At 44.1% G+C, this 23,059-nt stretch overlaps 1 protein-coding gene across 2 annotated transcripts; it reads left to right on the forward strand.

The window, feature by feature from the left end:
- Window positions 1–4,243: 4,243 nt before the first annotated feature.
- Window positions 4,244–22,507, forward strand: Gde1 (glycerophosphodiester phosphodiesterase 1). 2 transcript variants are annotated; one of them, XM_027410163.2, is made up of 6 exons: window positions 4,244–4,618; window positions 11,760–11,935; window positions 14,182–14,287; window positions 16,750–16,842; window positions 18,964–19,175; window positions 21,902–22,507. In XM_027410163.2, exons 1-6 carry the CDS (start codon window positions 4,358–4,360, stop codon window positions 22,047–22,049), a joined length of 996 nt encoding a protein of 331 aa, XP_027265964.1. In that variant the 5' UTR covers window positions 4,244–4,357; the 3' UTR covers window positions 22,050–22,507. The 2 variants fall into 2 exon arrangements, with proteins under 2 accessions (XP_027265964.1, XP_027265965.1); XM_027410164.2 differs by having other exon boundaries at window positions 4,482–4,618; window positions 11,764–11,935.
- The last annotated feature ends 552 nt before the right edge of the window (window positions 22,508–23,059 follow it).

A 23,059-nucleotide genomic window follows, 5' to 3' on the forward strand; every position in this document is an offset into this window, starting at 1 on the left:
CTCCACCCCTCAGGGCCGGCACTTCCGGTAGCTGTTTGGCGGGCAGTTGAAGCGGTTGAGCCTCTATGGACTACAATCCCCAAAGTGCATTGCGCGTTAGCAATTGCTGACATAGTCCTTGCGGCAAGCGAGATGCACACTGGGAAAAGTAGTCTTCACTGCAAACTAAGGGCTTTGACTTATAAACTGCTATAGGAATTCTCAGGACCTAAAGTCTCAGAAGCGTTCCTTGTTGTCGGGTACTTTTTGCTTATCTGTATAAAGAAAGCCTCATCCTGTTTGGTCGGTGGCATTCACCAAAACGTTTTCTCTATAAATGAAAAAATGTTGCTGAATCTTAGATGACAACTCAAAGGCTTAATTTAATATGTTTGTGCTCATTTATAGATCAGTGCAGGGAACTGTACAGAGGAAAAGTAACAGATTCAAGTTGTCAGAAAAAAGTCCACAAATATTTTTTTAGTTCCTACCTAAATAACTTATTGCTAACGTTTTTGACTGCAACTGGGCTTTACCTTCCTCCCAGTGCTTGCTTTTATGAATGTACAGTGAGAGTTTTGAAGAGCCTACCAAGAATGGTTGTGAGGCATAAATGAGAAAACCCTTATTATAACACGTGGTATGAAAATCTTTTACAGGAGGAAAGAGTGGGTTGGAGAGGAGGCTCAATCAGTGAAATGTTTGCCACACACAAGCATGAGAAACTGAGTTCAGAGACTCAGCAATCTCCAAAAAAAAAAAAAAAAAAAAAAAAAAAAAAGCTGTGGGCCCTGGCTGGAAATTGTACTTCTCAGCTCTTGAGATATGGAAATAGGAGCTCACTAGAGCTTGCTGGCCAACCATTCTAGCTCCAATTTCAATGAAAGACCCTGCCTCAAAGGTAGAGTAGAAACCTACTGAGAAAGATACCAAATGTCTGCCTCTGCTCTCCCGACATATGTATACACACACTTACACTCATGCCAAAAAAAGAGAGAGGGAAAGGAAAGCAGGACAAGTAAGAACTGGAGGCAGAGTGGAAATGATAAGAGGACACAAGGGAGCATCTGTCCCAATGTCAGAGAAATAAACATGGATGCAGAGAGAATGAGCTCTTGGGCAAAGGCATTGAATAGAGGCAGTTCCTCTAGCAGAAGGGATGGTGTGAAGGAAAGGACATAAGGAGCAATAATGACAGAGACAGGAGGGCACCTACAACAGAAAATGAGCCCTAAAATGGATTCTAAAGTCTAGTAATTTTCCATTAATCTTGAGGACAATGTGTTTTGTTTTGTTTGAGACAGGGTTTCTCTTTAGCTTTGGAGCCTGTCCTGGAACTCACTCTGTAGGCCAGGCTGCCTTGAACTCAAAAGATCCACCTGCCTCTGCTTCCCTGATACCGGATTAAAGGCATGCACCACCACTGCCAGGCTGACAATGAATTTTTCAAGCACAGACCTGGAACCCTTGTGACCCTCGTTTCTGCCTCCTCTATGCTGGGATTATGGGCATGAGCTACCATCCCAAGAAGAGAATAAAATCTCTTTTAAAGAAATCTCTTCTTGAGCTGTTAAAGGCTAGGCTCACAACCAAAAATATAAGAGCTTGGTTCTAAGCACCCATGGCTGTCTTCCAGCTACCTTTAAAAAGAAATCTCTTCTTCCTGTCTTAAGTTTTTTTCTTGTATAATATAGAGCAGGCCTGGGAGATAATAATGGGCTTGATTGCCAGAATACACTTTAAGAAGCAGGGCTTCAGTGCACACACTAGTAATCTTAGTGCTGAAAAGGCAGGGACAGGTGAGTATCTGGGACTCACTGGCCAGCCAACCTAGTGAGTCTATTGTCAACAAAAGATGGACCAAAACACAATGCTGTCCTGTGACCTCCACATGCAGGTATGCACCTGGGAGCTCATATATACATACATCATCATCTTTGGAGATTTATTTTTGTTGTTGTTGTTTTGGTTTTTGGAGACAGGGTTTTTCTGTGGCTTTGGAGGCTCTCCTGGCACTCGCTCTGGAGACCAGGCTGGCCTCAAACTCACAGAGATCCGTCTGCCTCTGCCTCCGGAGTGCTGGGATTAAAGGTGTGCACAACCAACGCCTGGCTAGGCAGACAGATCTCAAGTAAGAAGTTTTATTAGAAAAGGAAGGGTTGGGGGGTGAAAAGAAGTAAAGAGACAGAGAGGACAAAAGAGAAGAAGGAGACCGGAAAATTCCGTCTGCCCGAGGGGAAGAACAGGAAATAGTGAAAGAGAGAAAGAGTGTGTAAGTGGGCGGAGGTCTATTAGAGGGTCCTTTGCACCTGGGCTGACCAGAGTACTGCCAGAATGTATTCTACCAGGTGACACAGACAGGCCAGCATAACGCCTGCATCCTTACAGACAGAGCAGTGGTTTTGGTTTTGGCTTGTATTACAGTTGCAAGTGACTGAAGCGGCTTCCTATCACAGCTGCTCCTTTATTCCTCCTCAGTTTCTTCATCAATAAAATAAATTATCCGAATTCCTTCCGGGTTTATGGTCTGATTGTGCCTGGAAAGCCTTCCAAAGTCAATAGAAACCAGACTTCTGATACAATGCCTATCTCAAGTCAGGCCTCTGTAAGAATAAGATGTGTATGCAATGCTTTTCCAAACACAAGCCTGGCCTGGGACACAGCCAAGTGTTTAGGTGTCAGCTGAACTGCCACTAATGGGAATGGCAGTGGAGAGTGGGGTATGCGCCGGAGACACGGTGCCAGGCTGCCACTTCACTCTGTTCAAGACCTCCACTCAGGGTTGTCACGGTAGGACAGGATTTTAGGGTGAGCCAATATGAAACAGAGCTGTTGTGTCTTAGCAGTAGCAAATTAGGTAGTCCTTAAGAAAATTTTTCCTACTGTTTTTTTTTTCTTTTTCAATGAGATTTAGGCTGGTTCTGGGGTTACCCTGGGAAGAAGCACAATCCCTAAGATAAAACCACAGGTCATAAAGTTTGCATAAGAGCGTTAGTGCATTTTTACTATCCATGAGATTCCTAGTAAATTGCAGGTCTGCAGCTGGAAAAGGAGAAAGGCCATATATGATCAGACCTTAAGCAAGATTTGTTGCTTTTTGAACATTCTGACTCGAAGCATCTCTATATAAAAGGAAGGTGACCTATATGTGCTGGAATTCTTGATTCTCAGTTAAAGTCAAGAGACTTTAACCACACTTCCGGTAGGGGCTTTTTCCTTCCCGCTTCCCCTTAATTGTCCTTGTCTCTTTTTCGTAGTCACTACTACTTCCCTCAGGGGAAGGTAATCCCACTAAGAGCACACACCTTGTGTATCTTAGTGAAGCAGTCCTTGCAGGAATGAAGATGTTCTAAAGAGACACTTGTGAGTCTTCCTTCTTGACATCATTTTGAGGCATGGAATCTCGGGAAATTGGAATTTCCCCCCAGGAGTCTCATTTTGAGGGAAGGAAAAGGCTTAGAGCCTGTATCAGTCTGTCGAGGAACTCGACCTTTCAGGACAGACTGGAACTAAGTGGGTGGGCGGAACTTCCTAGCTAGACACACCTCTTGACATCTATTTTTATTTATTTTTATTTTATTTATTTTATTTTAATTTTGGGGGTGGTGGTTCGAGACAGGGTTTCTCTGTATTGTTTTGGAGGCTGTACTGGAACTAGCTCTTGTAGACCAGGCTGGTCTTGAACTCACAGAGATCCACCTGTCTCTGCCTCCCGAGTGCTGGGATTAAAGGTGTGCGCCACCCACGCCCGGCTCTTGCCCTCTATTTAAACCTAAACCTTACATCAAAACCCTGAAAATGGACTTGGGAGTGGGTATGTGTTACTGGGCCTTTCCCCAATGTGACCGTTTCTGCTTTTCACTATTTTCTTGGCTCACTGAGCCTAGCTTTTTTACGGATGCCAGGACCTAGGCTTTGACACAGAACTCTAGAAACGCTAGCGCCTCTAAGCCAGTGTTTAGTTGGCACACCTTGAATAAACAGGTTAAGCGTCCTGTTCCTTCAAAGTCACCCAGCCTTCAGTTTTCTAGATGTCAGATACAAGGTCACTAAGGAACCTTGGCAGTCTCTCCCTCCTTCTACCGAGTCTGAAAGCCAGGGCTGAAGTCCTGACCTCACGACCTGTAACCCAAGCTGCCCTGGAATCCCAGCCTGGGGCCTGGGCCTGCCCCTGTTGTCATGACAGCGACTCCGCCCCCAACGCTAGAGCTCCGGGATTCTGATTGGCTGGGGGGCGGGCTTTTTCTCGAGATGGGTCCGCTGCCGCCATTGTGCAGCGCTGCTCCCAGCGGAGGGTTCCGGCTGTGGCCAGTACCTCGGCGTCTCTGCGTCGCCCGGCAGGTCCGGGGCTCCGGTCCGTGCCGGTGCAGGCGCCGGCATGTGGCTGTGGGAAGACCAGGGCGGCCTCCTGGGCCCCTTCTCCTTCGTGCTGGTGGTGCTGCTGGTGATGACGCGCAGCCCCTTCAACGCCTGCGTGCTCACCGGCAGCCTCTACATCCTTCTGCGGCTCTTCAGCTTCGAGCCGGTGCCGTCCCGCCGGGTCCTGCAGGTGCTCAAGCCCCGTGACCGCGTGTCCGCCATCGCCCACCGCGGCGGCAGCCACGACGCGCCCGAGAACACGCTGGCAGCCATCCGGCAGGTGAGCCCCTCAAGCCTTGGGCCTGCTTCGCCCTGGTCCCTCTCATCCGCAGCCCGGCCCAGCATCCCTCCCCGCTGCTGCTATTTCTAGAATTCCGCAGGTCCTTGTAGATCTGGTTTGTTCCAGACGCTGGGGTGACAGTCGCGTATCAGGCAAAGCTCCTTTGACTTGGCTTTCGTCGGAGTTGAAAAATAATAGGATACTTTTACAGGTGAGGGAATGCAATTAGCACAAGTAAAGGAGTGGACGAATTTGCGGCAGAGTAGTTTCCTGTGGACTAGAGATGTATGAACTGGAACTAGAATTACAATGAACTTTGGGATCAGTGGGAATTGTCCCAGGAAATGCTGACGGCAAGTGCCAAGGTCCTGAGGCGAGGCTCATGTTGGGTTGGTAAGATAACACAGCAGGTTTGTATGTGTCCTGGCTTCGAGGAGCAGAACGAAATCCAGTGTGTGGATGAACCATGAACTAGGTCAAATAGGTTCTTGTTAGTGTATGAGATTATTCTTTTCTTTCTCTCTCTCTCTCTCTCTCTCTCTCTCTCTCTCTCTCTCTCTCTCTCTCTTTTTTTCGAGACAGGGTTTCTCTGTGTAGCTTTGGAGCCTATCCTGGCACTCGCTCTGGAGACCAGGCTGGCCTCAAACTCACAGAGACCCACCTGCCTCTGCCTCCCAAGTGCTGGGATTAAAGGCGTGCGCCACCAACACCCAGCTTTTCTTTCTCTTTCGAGACAGGGTTGCTTTGTGTAGCCCTGACTGTCCTGGAACTCACTCCATATACCAGGCTGCCTCAGACTAAGATCCATCTGCCTCTGCTTCCTGAGTGCTGGAACTAAAGGTGTGCACCACCACCCCTGTCTGTTGAGTCGAGATTAGTACAAATTGCTCTTATCACAGGGTATATTTTTTGTCCCCTACATTGCTTAGGTACTATCCTTATCTCTCCAAACACCTTCATGGTCAAGGCTAGCAGCCAGAATTCTGATCATTACTTGTCTCCCTTTTGCACAAGGCACCCTGGAGAATTTTGATACCCCCTGTCCTTGTAAGTCTTCTCTTTCGTATTAATGACAGCTTGCATGGTAAGAGCATTTCAGTGGATCATGCACCCCTGTGTACTACAGTCAGTATTCATTCATGTTGGCTTTGCATTTGTGGATCAATAAAAGAGCCATGAAAAAATGTGTAGAGTGACAGACAGCACAGCTTAACTACTTACGTAGTAGTTTGCTTTAGGCGTAAGAACTCTGAGGGTTGACTTGAGGGGTGTAGGAGGATATTCCTGGGATATATGCAAATACTACAGCTTTTATTTATTTATTTATTTATTTATTTTTGGTTTTTCGAGACAGGGTTTCTCTGTGTAGCTTTGGAGCCTCTCCTGGCACTCGAGACCAGGCTGGCCTCCAACTCACAGAGATCCGCCTGCCTCTGCCTCCTGAGTGCTGGGATTAAAGGCGTGCACCACCAACACCCAGTTTTATTCTTTTTTTATTTTGGGTTTTTGTTTGTTTGGTTTTGTTTTTTGCTTTTTGAGACAGGGCTACAGCAGCCCTAGAAACTGACTATGTAGACCAGGCCAGCCTTGAATTCTCCAAGATTGCCTACCTCTGCCTGCCTAGTGTTGGGATTAAAGGCATGTACCACCACACCTGACCTTTTAGACAACTGTACATCTGGTCTTCTCATTTCTTCAAGACGTAGACTAGGTGGGAAAACTGTGACTCCAACACACACAGGTCCTTCTAAAATAGAAGTTCTCAACCTTCCTAACACTGTGACCCTTTAATACAGTTCCTTGTGTTGTGGTGACTCCCAGCCATAAAATTACTTTTGTTGCTACTTCATAACTGTAATTTTTCTATTGTTATGAATTGTAACACAAATCTCTGTTTTTAGATTGTCTTAGGAGACCCCTATGAATTCACCGCCCCCCAAAGGTCAGACCCACAGATTGAGAACCACTGTTCTGGAATAAAGCTTTCTGATGGGAAGACTGGATGTTCTTTGGCATAGGTTAAAATTATTTTTCAGGATGTTGAATGCAGGCTCTCTGTTTTCTTTGTCCAGCCTAACTAACTTGCTCATAGTCCAGTACTTTCCACCAACCTTGTGGAGCACCATAGGCTCAGCTCCAACCTCAGTTTCCCCGTTTGTAAAATGAAAATAATGATGGTATTTATGAAATAAGTGATGGGAAGTCTGGACTAATGTACACAAAGCCTAGTGAAATACTGTATGAGCTATTTCCCAGGGATGTAAGGACAGCTGATGCCATCCAACAAATAAAGATGAAAAAACTAAATCTGAGGAAGGGACAGTGGACGGACATCCTTTGAGTTGGTGGAGGGCACATGTACTCGAATTGTCAGGAGAAGCGGAAAAGCATATGATGGCCATTGGCTCCATTTCCACCTACCTTGATGCAGATTTAACTGAACACAGAAAGTGTTCCTAAGTATTTGTTGACAGTGTGATTTGGCCAAGAGTATGTTTGCCTGGATATCAATCACATTAAATGAATGAGGAAGCATATATGTGAGATGCAAATACAATGTTCATCCTGCTGTGTCATAAGGAAACAGGGCGAAATTCTCTGTGCGATAAGCATGTCTTACATACAATTGCAGTGACTCTTTCATTGTACCAGATGGATTCCTGGTCAGAAGAGGAAATGAAATGTGGCAATTCGCCCTTCAAGAATGGCAGGTCATTTATAGACCGTGTTTTTAGCTGTGACTGTATTTATCTGCCAGAAGCAAACTGCAGAGGACAAGGCTGTGTCCTCCCTCATGGCTTGAAAAGACAGTATTTCCAGATGGGTGGTGGTGGTGCACACCTTTAATGCCGGCAGAGGCAGGTGGAGCTCTGTGAGTTTGAGGTCAGCCTGGTCTACAAGCTGGATAGTCAGGGCTACACAGAGAAACCTTGTCTTGAAAAACCAAAGGGGGGGAGAAAGAGAGAGAGGGAGGGAGAGAAGGAGGGAGGGAGGGAGGAAGAGAGAGAGAGAGAGAGAGAGAGAGAGAGAGAGAGAGAGCCTTTCTATCCGATTTGTTTTTTTGTTCTGTCCTTCCCTTTGTACTTTGCACCATTTAATTTGTATTCTTAGACATTCTACTGGGTACAGGGATGTTTTGACTGGTGGAGTCTCTGACAGGTAATTTTCTAAATGAAAACTAGCTAAATGTGGAATACGTTGATTAAAAAAACAGCTGGACATAGTGTTACATACCATTAATCCCAGCACTTTAGAAGCAGAGGCAAGTGGATCTCTCTGAGTTTGAGACCAGCCTGGTCTACATAGGAAGTTCCAGGACAGAAAGAACTACTTAGAGAAATAATAGCACCCCCCCATCCCCACCCCCACCCCACCCCCCCCCGCAAAAAAAAAAAATCCCACAAAAACAGGGACCAGGGAGGAAGCTCAGCAATTAAGAGAATGTAATGCTCTTGTAGAGGACTACTTATAACTCTAGCTCCAGGTGAGCCATCACCTCTGGCTTCCACAGATACCTGCACTGACATGCTCATTCCCCACATAGACACACATACATATAAATAAAGTAATTTGAAAATATTAAAAAACAGATACACTAGTAAAATGGTGGCAAAGAAATTCAATTACGTCCATGGTCCACTAAGTACTAGAGGATGGCTTTAAAAATAAAAATTATAGCTAGGTGTGGTGGCACAGGTCTTTATCCCAGTGCTCAGGAAGCAGAGTCAGGCAGATCTCTGTGAGTTTGAAGCCAGTCTCATTATATGTTTACCAATTTCCAGCCCAGGCAGGGCTACATAGATAGACCCTGTTTGGGGAAACTATATTGTATCCTTCTTCCTTCTCTTAAAACCTCTGCTTACAATTAGATAAAATCTAAGCTCCCTTGCTCCCTCTTGCTTTCCAATCTGTCTTTTTGCAGTCTGTTTTGTAGTGCCAGGGCTGGGACCCAAAGCCTCAAGCAAGCTAAGCAAAGCACTCTACCACTGATCTGCACTCCCAGCCCCTAACTTTTTCTCTCTTCCCTTCTTAGGAACCCTGTTCTTTCTGTCCCAATCACCCAATGTTTGTTTAGGATGCTTTTGGCTTCATGTACTTGAATATCCAACTTCAAATTTCTCACAGTCAGAGGACTCACTGTCTTACCTAAGGAGTGTGGGTGGGTGGAAGCTTGGATGCCAGTAGGCTAACACAGCTGTTTGAGGGTGTTCATGGATTACTTAGGTTCTGTTGCTCAGTCTGCTTGCCCCTGGCCTTGTATCTGCCAGTTCTCATTGTGCTTTCCAGGTAGCCAGTGCAGCTGGGGCATCACATTCCTAAGTGCCTGCCTCCAAGCTTGTGGGAATGCTCCATTCCCTCTTTCTGTATCTTTCCCAGAAGACTGCTACCATTACATATCTGAGGTGCTGATTGTGAGCCCAGGAGGAAGCCAAACACTAAAGCCAGGATGAGTCTGCTCTAACTGTGAGAAAGGGAGTAGGTTTGGGTAGCAGTAAGCATTTTCAGCGACCTCAGTGGCTCCTTCCTACTCAAGGCCTTTGAATTGTGTCTGCTGTTTCTCTTGCCTGAGAGAGTCCTCTAGATATCTTCCTGTGAATTAGAGGCAAGGGTTCAACTTCAGAGTACTGGTAAAGCAAGTTGAATGTGGTAATCTGCTTTCAGAACGCTAATGTGTTTTCTGAACAGTCTTTTTAGGGTTTGTAGGTTTGTTTTGATTTGGGGGTTTTGTTTTTATTAGTTTGTGTTTTGGTTTTAATAAACTGCTCAAAAGACAATAGGTAGGTGTAGTGGTAACATCTGTAATCACAGTCCTCAGGAAGCTGAGGCAGGAGGATTGTGAGTTCAAGACCATCCCAAACTACATAGTGAGATCCTGCCTCTAAAAACCAAGGGTTGAGTGAATAAGTCAGGGATGGCATGTGTAAAATGTGGTACTGGATCCCCAGCGCAAGCGAGTGCAGATTAGTGGTCTTCATTCATGTGTGTCTCATCATATTTTTGTTTTGTGACCAAATAACCCTGGTGAAGAAAAGTACAATTAAAAGTGCAGCATCAAGGAATAAGAATCGTGGGGCTGGAGAGATGGCTCAGAAGTTAAGAGCACTGGCTGTTCTTCCAGAGGTCCTGAGTTCAATTCCCAGCAACCACATGGTGGCTCACAACCATCTATACTGAGATCTGGTGCCCTCTTCTGACCTGCAGGCAGACATGCAGGCAGAACACTGTATACATAATAAATAAATGAAAATAAATCAAAAAAAGAAATAAAGATCTTGTGTGTATTATCATGAAAGAAATGTGTGGTGTAAACTGAGTTGTGATTTTATGTTATAAAACATAAACCATGTTGATTTATAGTACGTTTCAGTTTTAACTTAGGCAGGTTGTACCCTTTAATATTGTAAAGCTTTGTCACCAGTATGGATGGACGCTTTTCTTAGAATGACATAGTGAGCTTATCTTTCTTGTCATAATAGCTGTGGGGAATGCTAACTTTGAGCTTGGTACCAAGCTCATTACAGGCATTATCGATACATCCTCACCACTCTGGAGCACTATAGAGATGCCATCTCAATGAAGAAGCTGAGTCTAGATAGATGGTAACTCAACCTGGATGACACAGCCAGAGATAGAACTAGGATTGAAGGGATTGCATGGTCACATGAGTGAAACTAAAAGAATATGTAGATTTATAACTATAGTATCAGGGTAGAGAAATATTGAAATAAAGTAGAAAAACCTCTACCCTTAAACTTGACTGGGGAATCCGACTTATTACCTTTGAAATGCACCCTTAAAGGGACAGAGTGCATAGCCATGGTGAATCTGTGGGGTGCTTACTGCACTAGCACAGTACTGCATGTCCCTCATGGGTACTTCACTATGTGAGGAGTGCATAAACCCTGTAAGGGAACAGCAGGGAGTGTCACTCATGCCAACCTTGAAGTGGCTCGTTCTACAATAGAGCTATGATAGTGAAGTCACAGTGGTTCAGAGTGCAGCCCAGCTACATCCCAGCTTATGTACTGCTGGCAAATTTCTGAGTCTTTAATAATTTATTTATTTTTAAGGTTTGAGTGCTCTGTCTGCCAGAAGAGGGCATCAGAGCATAATAGATAATAGATAGTTGTGAGCCACCATGTAGTTTCTGAGAATTGAACTAAGGTCCTCTGGAAGAACAGCCAGTGCTCCTGACTGCTGAGCCATCTCTCTAGTTCAGATTTCTGGATCTTTGTCTCAATTTCCTCATCTGAAAAATGGGGATGTTACCAGTACTTGCTTAATAGTGTTTGTTGTGAGAATCAAGTGAGTTGATACATTTAAAAAGGCTAATAAATACTATTATTACTTTGTCATCATCATTTTTATCATTTCCTTTGTTACATGTGTTAAGGCTTTTTACTATATACTGGGTACGTTTGCAGTAAACCAAAATGAAAAACTATGATCATAATGAGCATTTCCTATGTTCATTGTGACGAGGAGGCCAAGGAGGCACACATCAGTGTTTCTAAGTTAGCGCTTAGATTTTATTCTTTATTTACCTGCATCCTAAACAGAGGACTTTACTACTGAGCTACAGTGGAAGCCTAAATTCTTTTTCCATAAATTCTAATATACTTTATTAAGCTTATCACCTTCTTGGCCCACAACCAGTGCTACAGACATGCCCAAACAGTTGTCCCCTAGTCTTGGTGTTTTTCAGAGAGGATGAGGTTAAACCAACACAGTCCTGATTCATCTTGTTTATACCAGAGTTGTGAAATAGCCAAGTACTGGGGAGCACAGGTCAGTGACCAGCTTTTCCACTGGCAGAATAGACACACTGTAGAGTCTGTCTAAATGTTCAAAGCCACCATGGCCCAGAAAAAGCTTGCAGCCAGCAGTCTCCTCGCTCTGCTATTATGACAGTAGGAAGAGTGAAAGCTAGATCTTTTTAAGGACTTGACAAGTGTGAGAGTTGAGACAGCATTAACATCCATGGGGAACAAGTTCATTTGGGGACTGCCTGGAAGAAGAAAGGGACAGCAATCTATAAGGGCAGCTGTCTGCTTCACCAGCCATGTTGCTTTTCCTTCATGTTTAGAGATAAATGATATCTGTAGCTGTTGACATTAATATTGTTGATGTTTTTGTTAAGGCAGCTAAGAATGGAGCAACGGGTGTGGAGTTGGACATCGAGTTTACTGCTGATGGAGTTCCTGTCTTGATGCACGATAACACAGTAGATAGGACAACAGACGGGTCTGGCCGACTATGTGATCTGACATTTGAACAAATTAGGAAACTTAACCCTGCAGCAAATCACAGACTCAGGTGAGTCACTGATGTCATTTCACAAATCCTTCAGACATCATGGTGGTCACAGGTAGACACTGACGCCTTCAAAGTGTGTCTATTCCAGGAAAGGTTTTTCATTTGAACTTAACAGGCTTCCCAAGTAGTGAGCACACACCAGCAACAACAGAGATGCTGTGTGTGTATTTAACCCTTTTCCATTGAGGGGTATCTGACTCTGCAGCAGTCTCAGAATAATACAGTCTGAGTTCTCTTCACTAACTGAAGCCTACTGTCTGCCATCCTTTACATTAGGATCAGAGGCTGAAAGCAATGCCTTCAGATATACCAACTCATTCTTTAAGCTGGTCAAGTAATGATTCTACCGTTAACCAACTCACCAGATCCTTGCAACAGGCCACTGCACCACTACACATAACTAGTTAGAGTTAAAACACCTATTTTTCCTGAAACATAGTTCTAAATTAAGCCAAGTACTTTAGAGTGGATATTATAATTGTGAATCAAGAGTAGTTATATAGGCCTGGAGAGACGGCTCAGTGGTTAAGAGCACTGGCTGTTCTTCCAGTGGACCAGGGCTTGATTCCTTGCTCCCAATAGTCACATGGCAGCTCACAACTGTCTGTAACTCCAGTTCTAGAGGATCTACTGCCCTCTTCTAGACTCCTTAAGCACTGTATATACATGGTGCACAAACACTGCATACAAAACATACACACACACAACCTCAAAAAATTTTAAAGTGGTTATATAAAAGACACTAAGATGATACTCTAATACTATACTTTCTTTGCAAATTCCAAATGGTGATACTGACCCTAAGCACTTTTTGTTGTGTTAACTTTAACCTGACATCTTAAAAACATTCATTTATTTATTTTGGTTTTTTGAGACAGGGTTTCTTTTTTGTAGCCCTGGCTATCCAGGAACTTGCTCTGTAGACCAAACTGGCCTTGCACTCACAGAGATCTGCCTGCCTCTGCCTCCCAAATGCTGTGATTAAAGGCATGGGCCACCATTGCCCAGCTATTATATCTATGTATTTAGGCATGAGGGGGAGCGTACATGTCATGGCACATACGTGGAGGTCAGAGAAAAAGTTCTGGAAATTGGTATTTTCCTTCTACCCTGATGTGGGCCCTGAGGTTAGAACTCAGGTTGTTAGGCTTAATTTAGAACTATGTTTCATGAAAAATAGGTGTTTTAACTCTAACTAGTTATGTGTCGTGGTGCAGTGGCCTGTGCCTGTAATCCACTACTTGGCAGGAGGGACAGAAATTCCAGCCAGCCCGGGCTACAGAGTGAGACCTTGTCTTAGCAAAACAAAATAAAGGTGTGTATGAGAGAGAGAGAGAGAGAGAGAGAGAGAGAGAGAGAGAGAGTGTGTGTGTGTGTGTGTGTGTGTGTGTGTGTGTGTGTGTGTGAAGAGAACAGCAACCTTAGGGCTTCCCCTCTCCATAGAGTGGACATCAGCCCAAATGGCTAGTGGAATTGCCTGTAACATGTAAATTATCCATGCTCTTTTTCAAGCCAAGATCTGGTAGTAGTAGGTTGGAGTGGGCACAAATTAAACCATGTAGAGTGAAACTTCATTATGAAAGGAAGCTGATTTGTTGAGTATCAGGCACTTAAGCGTCATTTTCTTTATCAGAGTACATACTTTTAGATCAGTGGTTCTCAACCTTCTTAGTGCTGTGACCCTTTAATACAGTTCCTCATGTTGTAGTGACCCCCAACCATAAAATGTTTTTTTTGTGAGAGTTGAGACAGCATTATACTTCATAACTGTAATTTTGCTACTGTTAATGAATCATAATGTGAACATCTGCATTTTTTGATGGTCTTAGGAAACCTCTGTGAAAACGTCATTTGACCCCCAAAGAGTCACGGGTTGAGAACGACTGTTTTAGACAAACAACTACATAGCAGTACACTCAATAGACTTATGTGCTGGGATTGTTTTTCCTACATAAGGAAGAAGTAGCTTAAAATCAAGTCCCTGAGTTCTCTAAAGGTCTGCCCTTTGATGAACAGATTACTAATATGTTACCAATTCTGTGCAATGTTATCTTTTACATGAGTTTTGCTGTTACTGTTGCTCTTTGGTTCAGGTACCTGTAGTAAATTATCTGGCTGTGGTGTGATTGAAGAATGGGAAAGCAATCTTGGCTTTCATTTGGGAGACATTTGTAAAATATCCATTCCAATAAACCTTGCTCTTTTTCTGTACTCCCTGCTGTGAGCCATTTCTTTCTCTCTTACAGAAATGAGTTCCCTGATGAAAAGATCCCTACCTTGAAGGAAGCCGTTACAGAATGCCTTACCCACAACCTCACAATCTTCTTTGATGTCAAAGGCCATGCAGATATGGTACAGTTTATTCCATGGACTTTCCTTTTTTAAAAAAGATATCTTATGTAAGGCTTATCATTTCCAAAGCTAACCATGTATTTTCATATTCATTCTTTATTCTTATTTTTTTATAAGTTATGCTATAGTTACTTAATGGAAGTATAGAATGCAGTTTACATATTTTACATTTTTTGTAAATGTTTTCCTTTTATGGAGCCCTTTAACAACTACTGCAAGTCTTCAACCAGCACAGAGTGACAGGGTCAGGTTTTACAGAACACGTTTCCAAAAGATGTGATGTAAACAGTAAAGAGGCACTTCTGCAGCAGACCACTCACTGCACAAGAAGGAGCTGAGGGATTGCACACAGGACAGCTCCTCACATCTGCTCACAGGCTGAGGGTGCCGCATAAGGACCTGCACTTCATTTAAAAGGGACTGCTGTACTCAGCGCTCCTGGCAGCTTGGAGCACAGACATGTCCCTCTATGCGAGTGCTGTCACTACATATAGTTCTGTTATTCAGTGAGTTGAACATCTCTACTTTTCTCAGAAGATTGCTGCATTTTCCTCAAATGTGTATGAAATTCCTAAGACAAAATTTAGAACATGGGCTTGTGTCCACAAAAGCATATTGCAGTGGAAATTACTGGTAAAACAGTTCTTATAACACTGGTTGTCTAATAACCAGCTTTCCCAAAACATGGACACTTGGACAATGTGGGTGTTTTTCCTATGGTCATAATTGTTAGTGCTCATCACTGGAGAATTCTTACTAGTCCCAGGAAATAATTTAAATCAATTGTTAGAATCATAAGTATGGCATGGCTGTGGTGCATGCCTTTAATCCTAGCACTTAGGCAGAGACAGGCGGATCTCTGAGTTTGAGGCCAGCCTTATCTACAGAGCTAGTTCCAGGACATCCATAAATACACAGAGAAACCTTGTCTCAAAAAACCAAAGAGAGAGACGGAGGGAGGAAGGGTGGGAGGGAGAGAGACAGAGAGAGCATCATAAGTATGATCATAAGCGTGCACTTGAATTTTTCCACAATAAGCTCCCATCTTTAAGGAAAGAGGTTTAATTATTATTCCAGTAAACTCATGGTTGTAAGTATATAAGTACTTAGGTTTTCCTGCCAGTCAGAATCCCCTGAAGTACCTATTCTGCTTAAATAGTCACACTTTAGCATTTTACAGGCCACATCAATGGAGGAATACTGAAGATGTCTAACATGAGGTTAAGTGAATCTCTAAATATTTATTTGTATATTTGGTTCCAGGATTGAACCCAGGGCTTCACACATGCTAAATGTGTGCCAAGCACCTCAGGCTTTGTTGCCAATGTTGTCCATATTTGGGAGTGCTGTGCTTCCTATGTGGTTTTGTCTTTTTATTGTTGTTGTTGTTGTTGTTTTAATGGGGGGAAAGGGAAAAGGAGTAAGAAGAAACTGTTCAAAACCTTTCAACCCCTTGTTTCCAGATGGGTGCTTAAAGTATTCAGTTGGGTAGAACACAGCGATCTCATTGACCAAGATGGCAGTACAGGGGCAGGTGTTGGCAAGAAACCTGAGTTAGTAGAGCCCTGAAGCCAAGGGTACAGGCTTTGGAGTCTGACAGACCTTGACAGAGTATGTACTTGCTACAGGGTAAGCTCGACATGCTCTACTTTCCTTGTAGATAAAGTGGGAATAACGAAATGGCCATATAGGGTTGTGAGAATTTAAGTTCTCTCCCAGTTCATTAGTGAAGGGATACGGACACGTGTAACTTCTGTGTTCCCCTCTACTTTGGGAAGTGTGTCATGTTCCAGAATCAGCAGTGTTCAACAGTGGTCATGTATGTGGTGTCTGGTGACTCTTACTGTGTTAGCCACTACTGACATTTAGAAGGTTAGAGATGTTAGTTTGGAAACTGTTCTTTCTCCCTTGTCTATTAGGTGGGCTGCTATGGAAAGAGACTTGTGTTCTACCTGGGGAGAGTTGAGAACAGCTCTTTCCCTCCTTCCTCACCCATACTGCTTCCCCTGTGTCCTACATGATGTATGATGGGTCCTTTTGGTCCTTTGTCTTGAGAAAATCACCTTCTGGAATCCCCAGCTGGAAGCCTCAGGCTTCTTCCAGGCTAGGCAGACTGAGGGCATGAAAGAACTCCTCCTAATGGCTAAACCAGAGCATGAGGAAGGGTGTTTGCAGTTTTGCTTTCAGCCTTCTGTGGCCTATAGCCTGCCCTGCTGCCCCAAAGTGTGGTTCTTGGTGAGCCTCTCAACGTGGTGGCAATACAGCAGTGCCTAGCTGCTTCCTTCTGCTGCTGTGAGTTTAAAATGTACCTCAGTGTCAGTGACATTGCTTTCAGCACCCCCACATGCAGTATTAGCACACTTCTGATTTAGTAAATAGCATTTGCATTTAACATGCAATAGCTACTTGCTGGCACAATAGTGTTTTGATAGGTTTTAACTACCTGAATCTCTATTGTACAGGCTTCTGCTGCTCTAAAGAACATATACATGGAATTTCCACAGCTGTACAATAACAGTATGGTCTGCTCATTCTTGCCAGAAGTCATCTATAAGGTAAGTCAGACTTTTCTTTGTATGTCACATTGGGTTAGTTCCTGGAGGTAATAGTGGGCTCTGTGAGCATAAGATAGATGCATGTCACACTGAACTAAATGCAGCCACAGTCAAGAGGCTCTTTTATTATGAGCAGGGAAGTCTCTCAGGTGTTCTCTTGCTGCTCTTTCACATGCACGGTCCCTCTTCAAAGCACCTTCTCTTAGCAAACTTTACAGGCTCATTCTTGTCACCTTGGTAAACATCGTCAGAAAGAACATGAGTCCACAGTCTTGCTTCCCAAAAAGTAACACTACGCTTGCTTCAAAAGCAACTCTTGCCAGTGTGATGGGACATGTCTGTAATCCCAGCATTTAGAAAAATGAGGCAGGAGGAATTGAGTTTGAGGTCTACCTGGCTATAGAGTAAAACCCTGTCTCAAACAACAATAACAACAAAAACTGTCTTTTATAGTGTTTCAGATGCTATGATCTTGCTTATTTCCTCTCTGTCCCACTGGTCTTCTCCAATAAACCCTTGCTTAGTGTCATCAAAGATCAGAAAAATAGAAATTTTCATGTCTCAGGAGTTCCATAAGTTCAAATAAGGATTAGTTATTTATATTTTTAAAAATTGTTCATTTGCATCAATACCCAAATAAGGGATCTCCCCCTAGATTTCATTGGAGAAACCAGATGCATATACCTAAGTGTGCGTGCGTGTGTGCGTGCGTGCATATGTTTAGGGCCTCATGCTTTACCACTGAGCTATGTCCCTGGTCCTGAAATTATTTATGCTATTGTGTTTATCCATGCCTGGATTTAGTGATTGTGCACTTGTGAGATTTTACAGATGCTCCCCTAATTTGTTTCCTGTAAACTGGTAAAATAAGCTAAGAACTCATGTAGTTAGGATTGATTGTTCTCAGCAAGGTCTTGTCCTAGTGGGAAGTGTATGCCTATCAGGAGGCACACTTCATCTCTTGGGCTATTACAGCTTTGTCATTGGCCAGGTCTGCCAGTTTAGTAGGAAGTCATGAAATGTTAGTATTTTATTTAGAATCTAGAATAAATATTAATATTCTATTCCGAATCTGGAATTCATCTATAAATGAGACCCCTTCTGATCTACCATTTAGTTCCCCTAGAGATGGGATAATTTCTTAGTCTTTCTCTTTAATTACTAATTTACAAAACAATGAGTTCTGTGGCATCCTTCCACTGTGGTCAACAGAGTATACATTGAAAATGTTTGCAATGGGACAGTACCTGCCAGTACAGACCTTCATAGGGTGAAGGTCATGGGGCTTACAACAACACGGAACCAGGCTTCCCAGGCTTATTTGACCACAGAGGCCTTTAGAGTGTGCGATGCTTTCCCATGGAACTGAGAGCACAGCCTGAGGTACCTCCTTCCAGGTGGCCCCATTCCTGCTCTGCCCTCCCTCCAGTCTCCTCACGGCCCCTCTTTCCTTCTCTCTCCTCTCCCCTCAGCTCTTCAGTTTTACCATGAACAGGGTTGAAATTAGCCAGATCATTTTGAAAAGATCATGCCTTCAGCCTCACTGAGTCCTGAATTTAAATTGCTATTCAATTAATTTGAATAGAAGTTTGTCTTCATGGCATTATTAAAATGTGACCCTGAAAGTTGGGTATGGTGATGCACATCTATAACCTCAGCATTCGGGAGCCTGAGGCAGGAGGATTAATGTGATTGGTCAGCCTGAGCTACAGAAGACTCTGTAGAAGACCCTGTCTCCAAAAACCCCCACAGATAAACAAACAAACTTGACCCTGTGATTGACATTTTCTTTCTCATTTGCTCTGTGTGTTTCTGACTGAACCTGGGGCCTCACGTGTGCTGCCACTCTGCTGCCGGGCTCCCTTTCCAGCCCAATTTTCTCGCTTTGATAGTGCAGTTCCTATAGGGCTATGAGAAAGATGTCCTTAATTATACTGCATATTGAATACCTACATCCATTGTATGTTTTTTCAAAGGATTTGTGAGAGAGATCGCATACTTAGTAGCCATGAGGCTAGACACCATGGCCTTCTCATCAAATGAATATTTGGTAAATCTAAAATAATTGGGAAATTGTAGACTTAAGAAATGATCATTTTATTTTCCAAAATTCCTTTTCAGATGAGACAAATGGATCAGAAAGTAATAACAGCCCTCACACACAGGCCTTGGAGCCTGAGCCATACTGGAGATGGGAAACCTCGCTACAGTGTCTTTTGGAAGCAGTCCATGTTTGTGGTGTTGGACATCTTGCTTGACTGGAGCATGCACAATGTCTTGTGGTACCTATGTGGGATTTCAGCCTTCCTCATGCAGAAGGATTTTGTCTCCCCGTAAGTTGGAAGTTGTCTCTTGGCCTCACATGTCCTGAGTGCTCTTTCTGGGAAGGAGGGGTTAAAGAAGTGGGCAGACTGGGTTGTTTGTGACTCACAAGTGCCTGGTAGGTTACAGTGGTGCCAGCAGCTGGAAGAGTGTGGGAAGGTGGCAGACCTACTTCTCTGGTTCACAACAGGCTGATTAGATGTTCTTGATTATACAAGTTTTGTTTGGTTGGTTTTTGCTTGTAAATGTGGCATATATATATATATATATATATATATATATATATATATATATATATATATATGCGTGTGTGTGCCTGAAGCTCACTGATGCAGCTCGTCCAGCTAGCCAGCTTTTCCTCAGGATTGTCTATACCTTTTCCTCAGGATTGTCTATACCTCCTGAGCACAAGGATTACAGGTGGGCTGGCTGCCTTGTCTCCCAGCTTTTATGTGGGTGCTGGGACCCAACTGTGGTCCTCATGCTTGCATGACAAGCACTTTTTAAAAATTATTTTAAAGCAATAAATTATAGTTTACTATAGCACATTAATTGTGTAATATATCCGTAAGTTCTTGATGTATGTGTAAATGAGTGTGGCCGAGGTGCTGCATCATAGCTCACCTCATCAACTACCTTCTTGTTTTTGTTTTGGTGGTTTTGTGTGGTAAGCTATCTCCCTAGCCCAATTTTTTTAGTGAATTTTTTAAAAGAAAAAGTGGAAGTGATGGTGAGAGTAGGATTGCACTGCTAATGATTGGCTCCCATTGAAAAGTAAACAGGGGCAGGGCAGAGCTGCAACAGAAACCTCCTATGGGTTCAGCCTTACAGCAGCCTATCCTCCCTTCTGCTCATCTCCTACAGACTCTGTTCTCTAACCTGCTGACATCTCTGAGCCGGTGTTTTGGCAGCTTAACAGCTGTAGATCCACACTCTATAGCTCCATATGACTTCCAGCTTACTCGTGCATTCGGTCCAGCAGCAGTTTGGTGACTGCCAACAGTGCTGCCAGGTGCTCCATGAGGAAACCGAGGGTGCAGAAGTGAAGTCATGTCTCTGCCTGGAAAGCATATTAATGTCCAGTAGGAGGTTACTGTCCTGTAACACAGGGATGCGTTACAGTGTTAAGTCCAGTAATATAAAACCACAGCTGAGGGCTGGGAAGATGCTCAGTGGGTAAAGTGCTTCTTGTACAAGCACTGGGACCTGACTTCAGATCCATAGCACCCATGTGAAAGTTAGTGCAACAGCATGTGCCTATCCCCCTGTGCTCAGGGACCAGACCAGCAGATTCTAGGAACCTGTCTTGTTAGAGCTTCAAGCTCCGTAAGATGGAGAGCAGTAATGAAAGACAACAGGCATCAACAGCTTCGAGGCCAGCAGTGCATAGAAATTGTACTCTGACCTAGTCCAGACAGGGAGGGGATCCCAGAGAAAGAAGAGTGGGATAGTAATTGTTACCCTGGTGGCACTGGCCTGAAATTCCAGCAACTCTGGAGGCTAAAACAGGAAGATTGCAAGTTCAAGGCCAGCCTGAGCTACCTCAAGAACTTGTTGAAAACAAATTTGAAAAGAAGGCTGGTGGCCGGGTGTTGGTGGCACAAGCCTTTAATCCCAGCACTTGGGAGGCAGAGGCAGGCAGATCTCTGTGAGTTCGAGTCCAGCCTGGTCTCCAGAGCGAGTGCCAGGATAGGCTCCAAAGCTACACAGAGAAACCCTGTCTCGAAACTGCCCCCCCCCAAAAAAAAAGAAAAGAAAGAAAGAAAAGAAAAAGAAAAAAAGAAGGCTGGTGATACATTTGAGTGATGAGTGCCTCCCACATGCCCAAGGCTCAGGTTCCAACACCATCTTCTCTCCATCAGCCACATGGTAAAGGAAGTGCAGTCCTGCTGCTGTCAGGGAGAGCCAGTACTGTGGGGCTATGTGAGGAAGTGGACATGGTAGAAGGTGAGAGGCTCACACTTGTGTCCCTTTTACATGACTTCACCAAAGATGCCTTATTTGGCATCTTGATTGAGGATGTTGTCTTAGCTGCACACCAAGGTAGCTTGTTCATCTTGAGAAATAACCAGTTCTGGAGGGTGAGATGTGGGCCTTTTTGTCTATCTGGAGGTCCCTGAGTCATCTTGGGCCTGTGAATCTGAGAAAATGTTATTGTTCTGGGCTTGTGTTTGTTTTGTATCTCAACAACTGCCTTTCATTACAATCTTTGCCATAACTTGGGAATGGGGACACAGGAGAAGTCCAGTGCACTTTCAGGAATTCTACAGCTGCAGAGCAAACTAAGTTCTGCCTGTGAATTGAAAGGAAGAAAGGGAGGAAGGGAAAGCTTAGGGTGCTGCTTCTTACCCTGAGATACAGAGTATATCTCCTGTACACTCTGAGGGAAAAGTCATGAAGTGTGATGTGGAGAGTTTGTTCTCTTGATGAAAGGAAGCCAGGCTTCAGCAATACAGAAAGAAACAGGCAGTGTGGTGTAAGAGGAAAGAGACAGGCCAGGCCCTGTGTCAAGGACATTGGTGACTGTCCGAAGTGTTTGAAGCTGGGATGTAGTAAAGGAAGCATGCTGGGTTCCCAGCACTCCATTGACTGTATTAGGAGCACTGGATATGCCTGTTTCCCAGCCTTCTGCAGTAGGAGGCTACCTGGAGGCTCTCTGGGAACTGTTGATACTCACATGCTCACTTCCAAGGACAGCTGCTCATTCTAATGCAATCACTATTTCCCTTTTCTCCAGAGACTATTTGAAGAAGTGGTCAGCTAAAGGAATCCAGGTTGTTAGTTGGACTGTCAACACCTTTGATGAAAAGAATTATTACGAGTCCCATCTTGGGTCCAGCTACATCACTGACAGCATGCTAGAAGACTGTGCACCTCACTTCTAGATTCCCTGGGAGGAAATACAATCCCAAAACTGCCTGGAGGCCTCTTGCAGAGACATCGGAACATTCTGTTAGCACAAGCCCTGGGGATCTTGTGGCTCACACTAGCAATAGTCATATTTCACCACAACAAGCTGAAACCAGGTGTGACCACCATTCTCCAGGGAAGGCTTAACACTGTTGCCCTTAAAGTTCTGGATCTGCAAAAAGGCAGGGTGGCTCCGCCCCAACCCTGCTGAGGGTACAGAGTCATGAGGATGAGCTGAGTGGATCCTGCAATTAGGATGCAGGCATCAATGCATGGGGCTTGCACGATCACTCCAAGTTGACATTTTAAATCTTGCCATACTTCAGTAATTCACTTATTTCCAATATTTGTCGTCAGCTCTGTTAACGGCGACCTGTAGGTGTCAAACTTGTGACCATACTAATAAAATCATTGAAAGGTGAGCAGAGGGAAAGCTGTGTACCAAGCCTTTGGTCCTAAAGTGTTGTTTGTGGGGAGGCTGCTCTGTGCAAGCTGGATGCCTCACCTGCTTTAGTCACAGTGCAGAGGAAGCCTGACCCTCCTGAGGAATTATTGGTGTCGTGTTAGCATAAGCACTTTGGACCACCAGGTGGCAGAGCGGCGGTTTGCTTGGGATCTCAAGCACACACCGGCTCTTAAATTTAAGTGGTACTGGAGGGTGCTTCTGGGGATCTGGGGCTGCTCTTCATTGCACAACCAGGGAAGACCAGACCAGACCAGTGGGCAGGGAGCTCAGCCTCAAAACAGCAGGGGGCATGCTCTCAGCCTTTTAGGCCCATCTCAGGGAAACTACTGTTCCTTTTTTGCTCTAGACTAGGAAATAAGTGAGACATTTATATGCACAATCATCTGTAACCCTCCAAAAAAAGCTATGGGCATGTTAGCATCATCTTCATTGATGAGGACCTCGAGGCACCACAGAGTTAGTTATATACCTGAATCTGTAATAGAGTCAGTATCCAATTTGAGGTGAACTGACTCGGTC

The sequence above is a fragment of the Cricetulus griseus genome, chromosome 3, assembly GCF_003668045.3.
Source record: "Cricetulus griseus strain 17A/GY chromosome 3, alternate assembly CriGri-PICRH-1.0, whole genome shotgun sequence".
Taxonomy (NCBI): domain Eukaryota; kingdom Metazoa; phylum Chordata; class Mammalia; order Rodentia; family Cricetidae; genus Cricetulus; species Cricetulus griseus.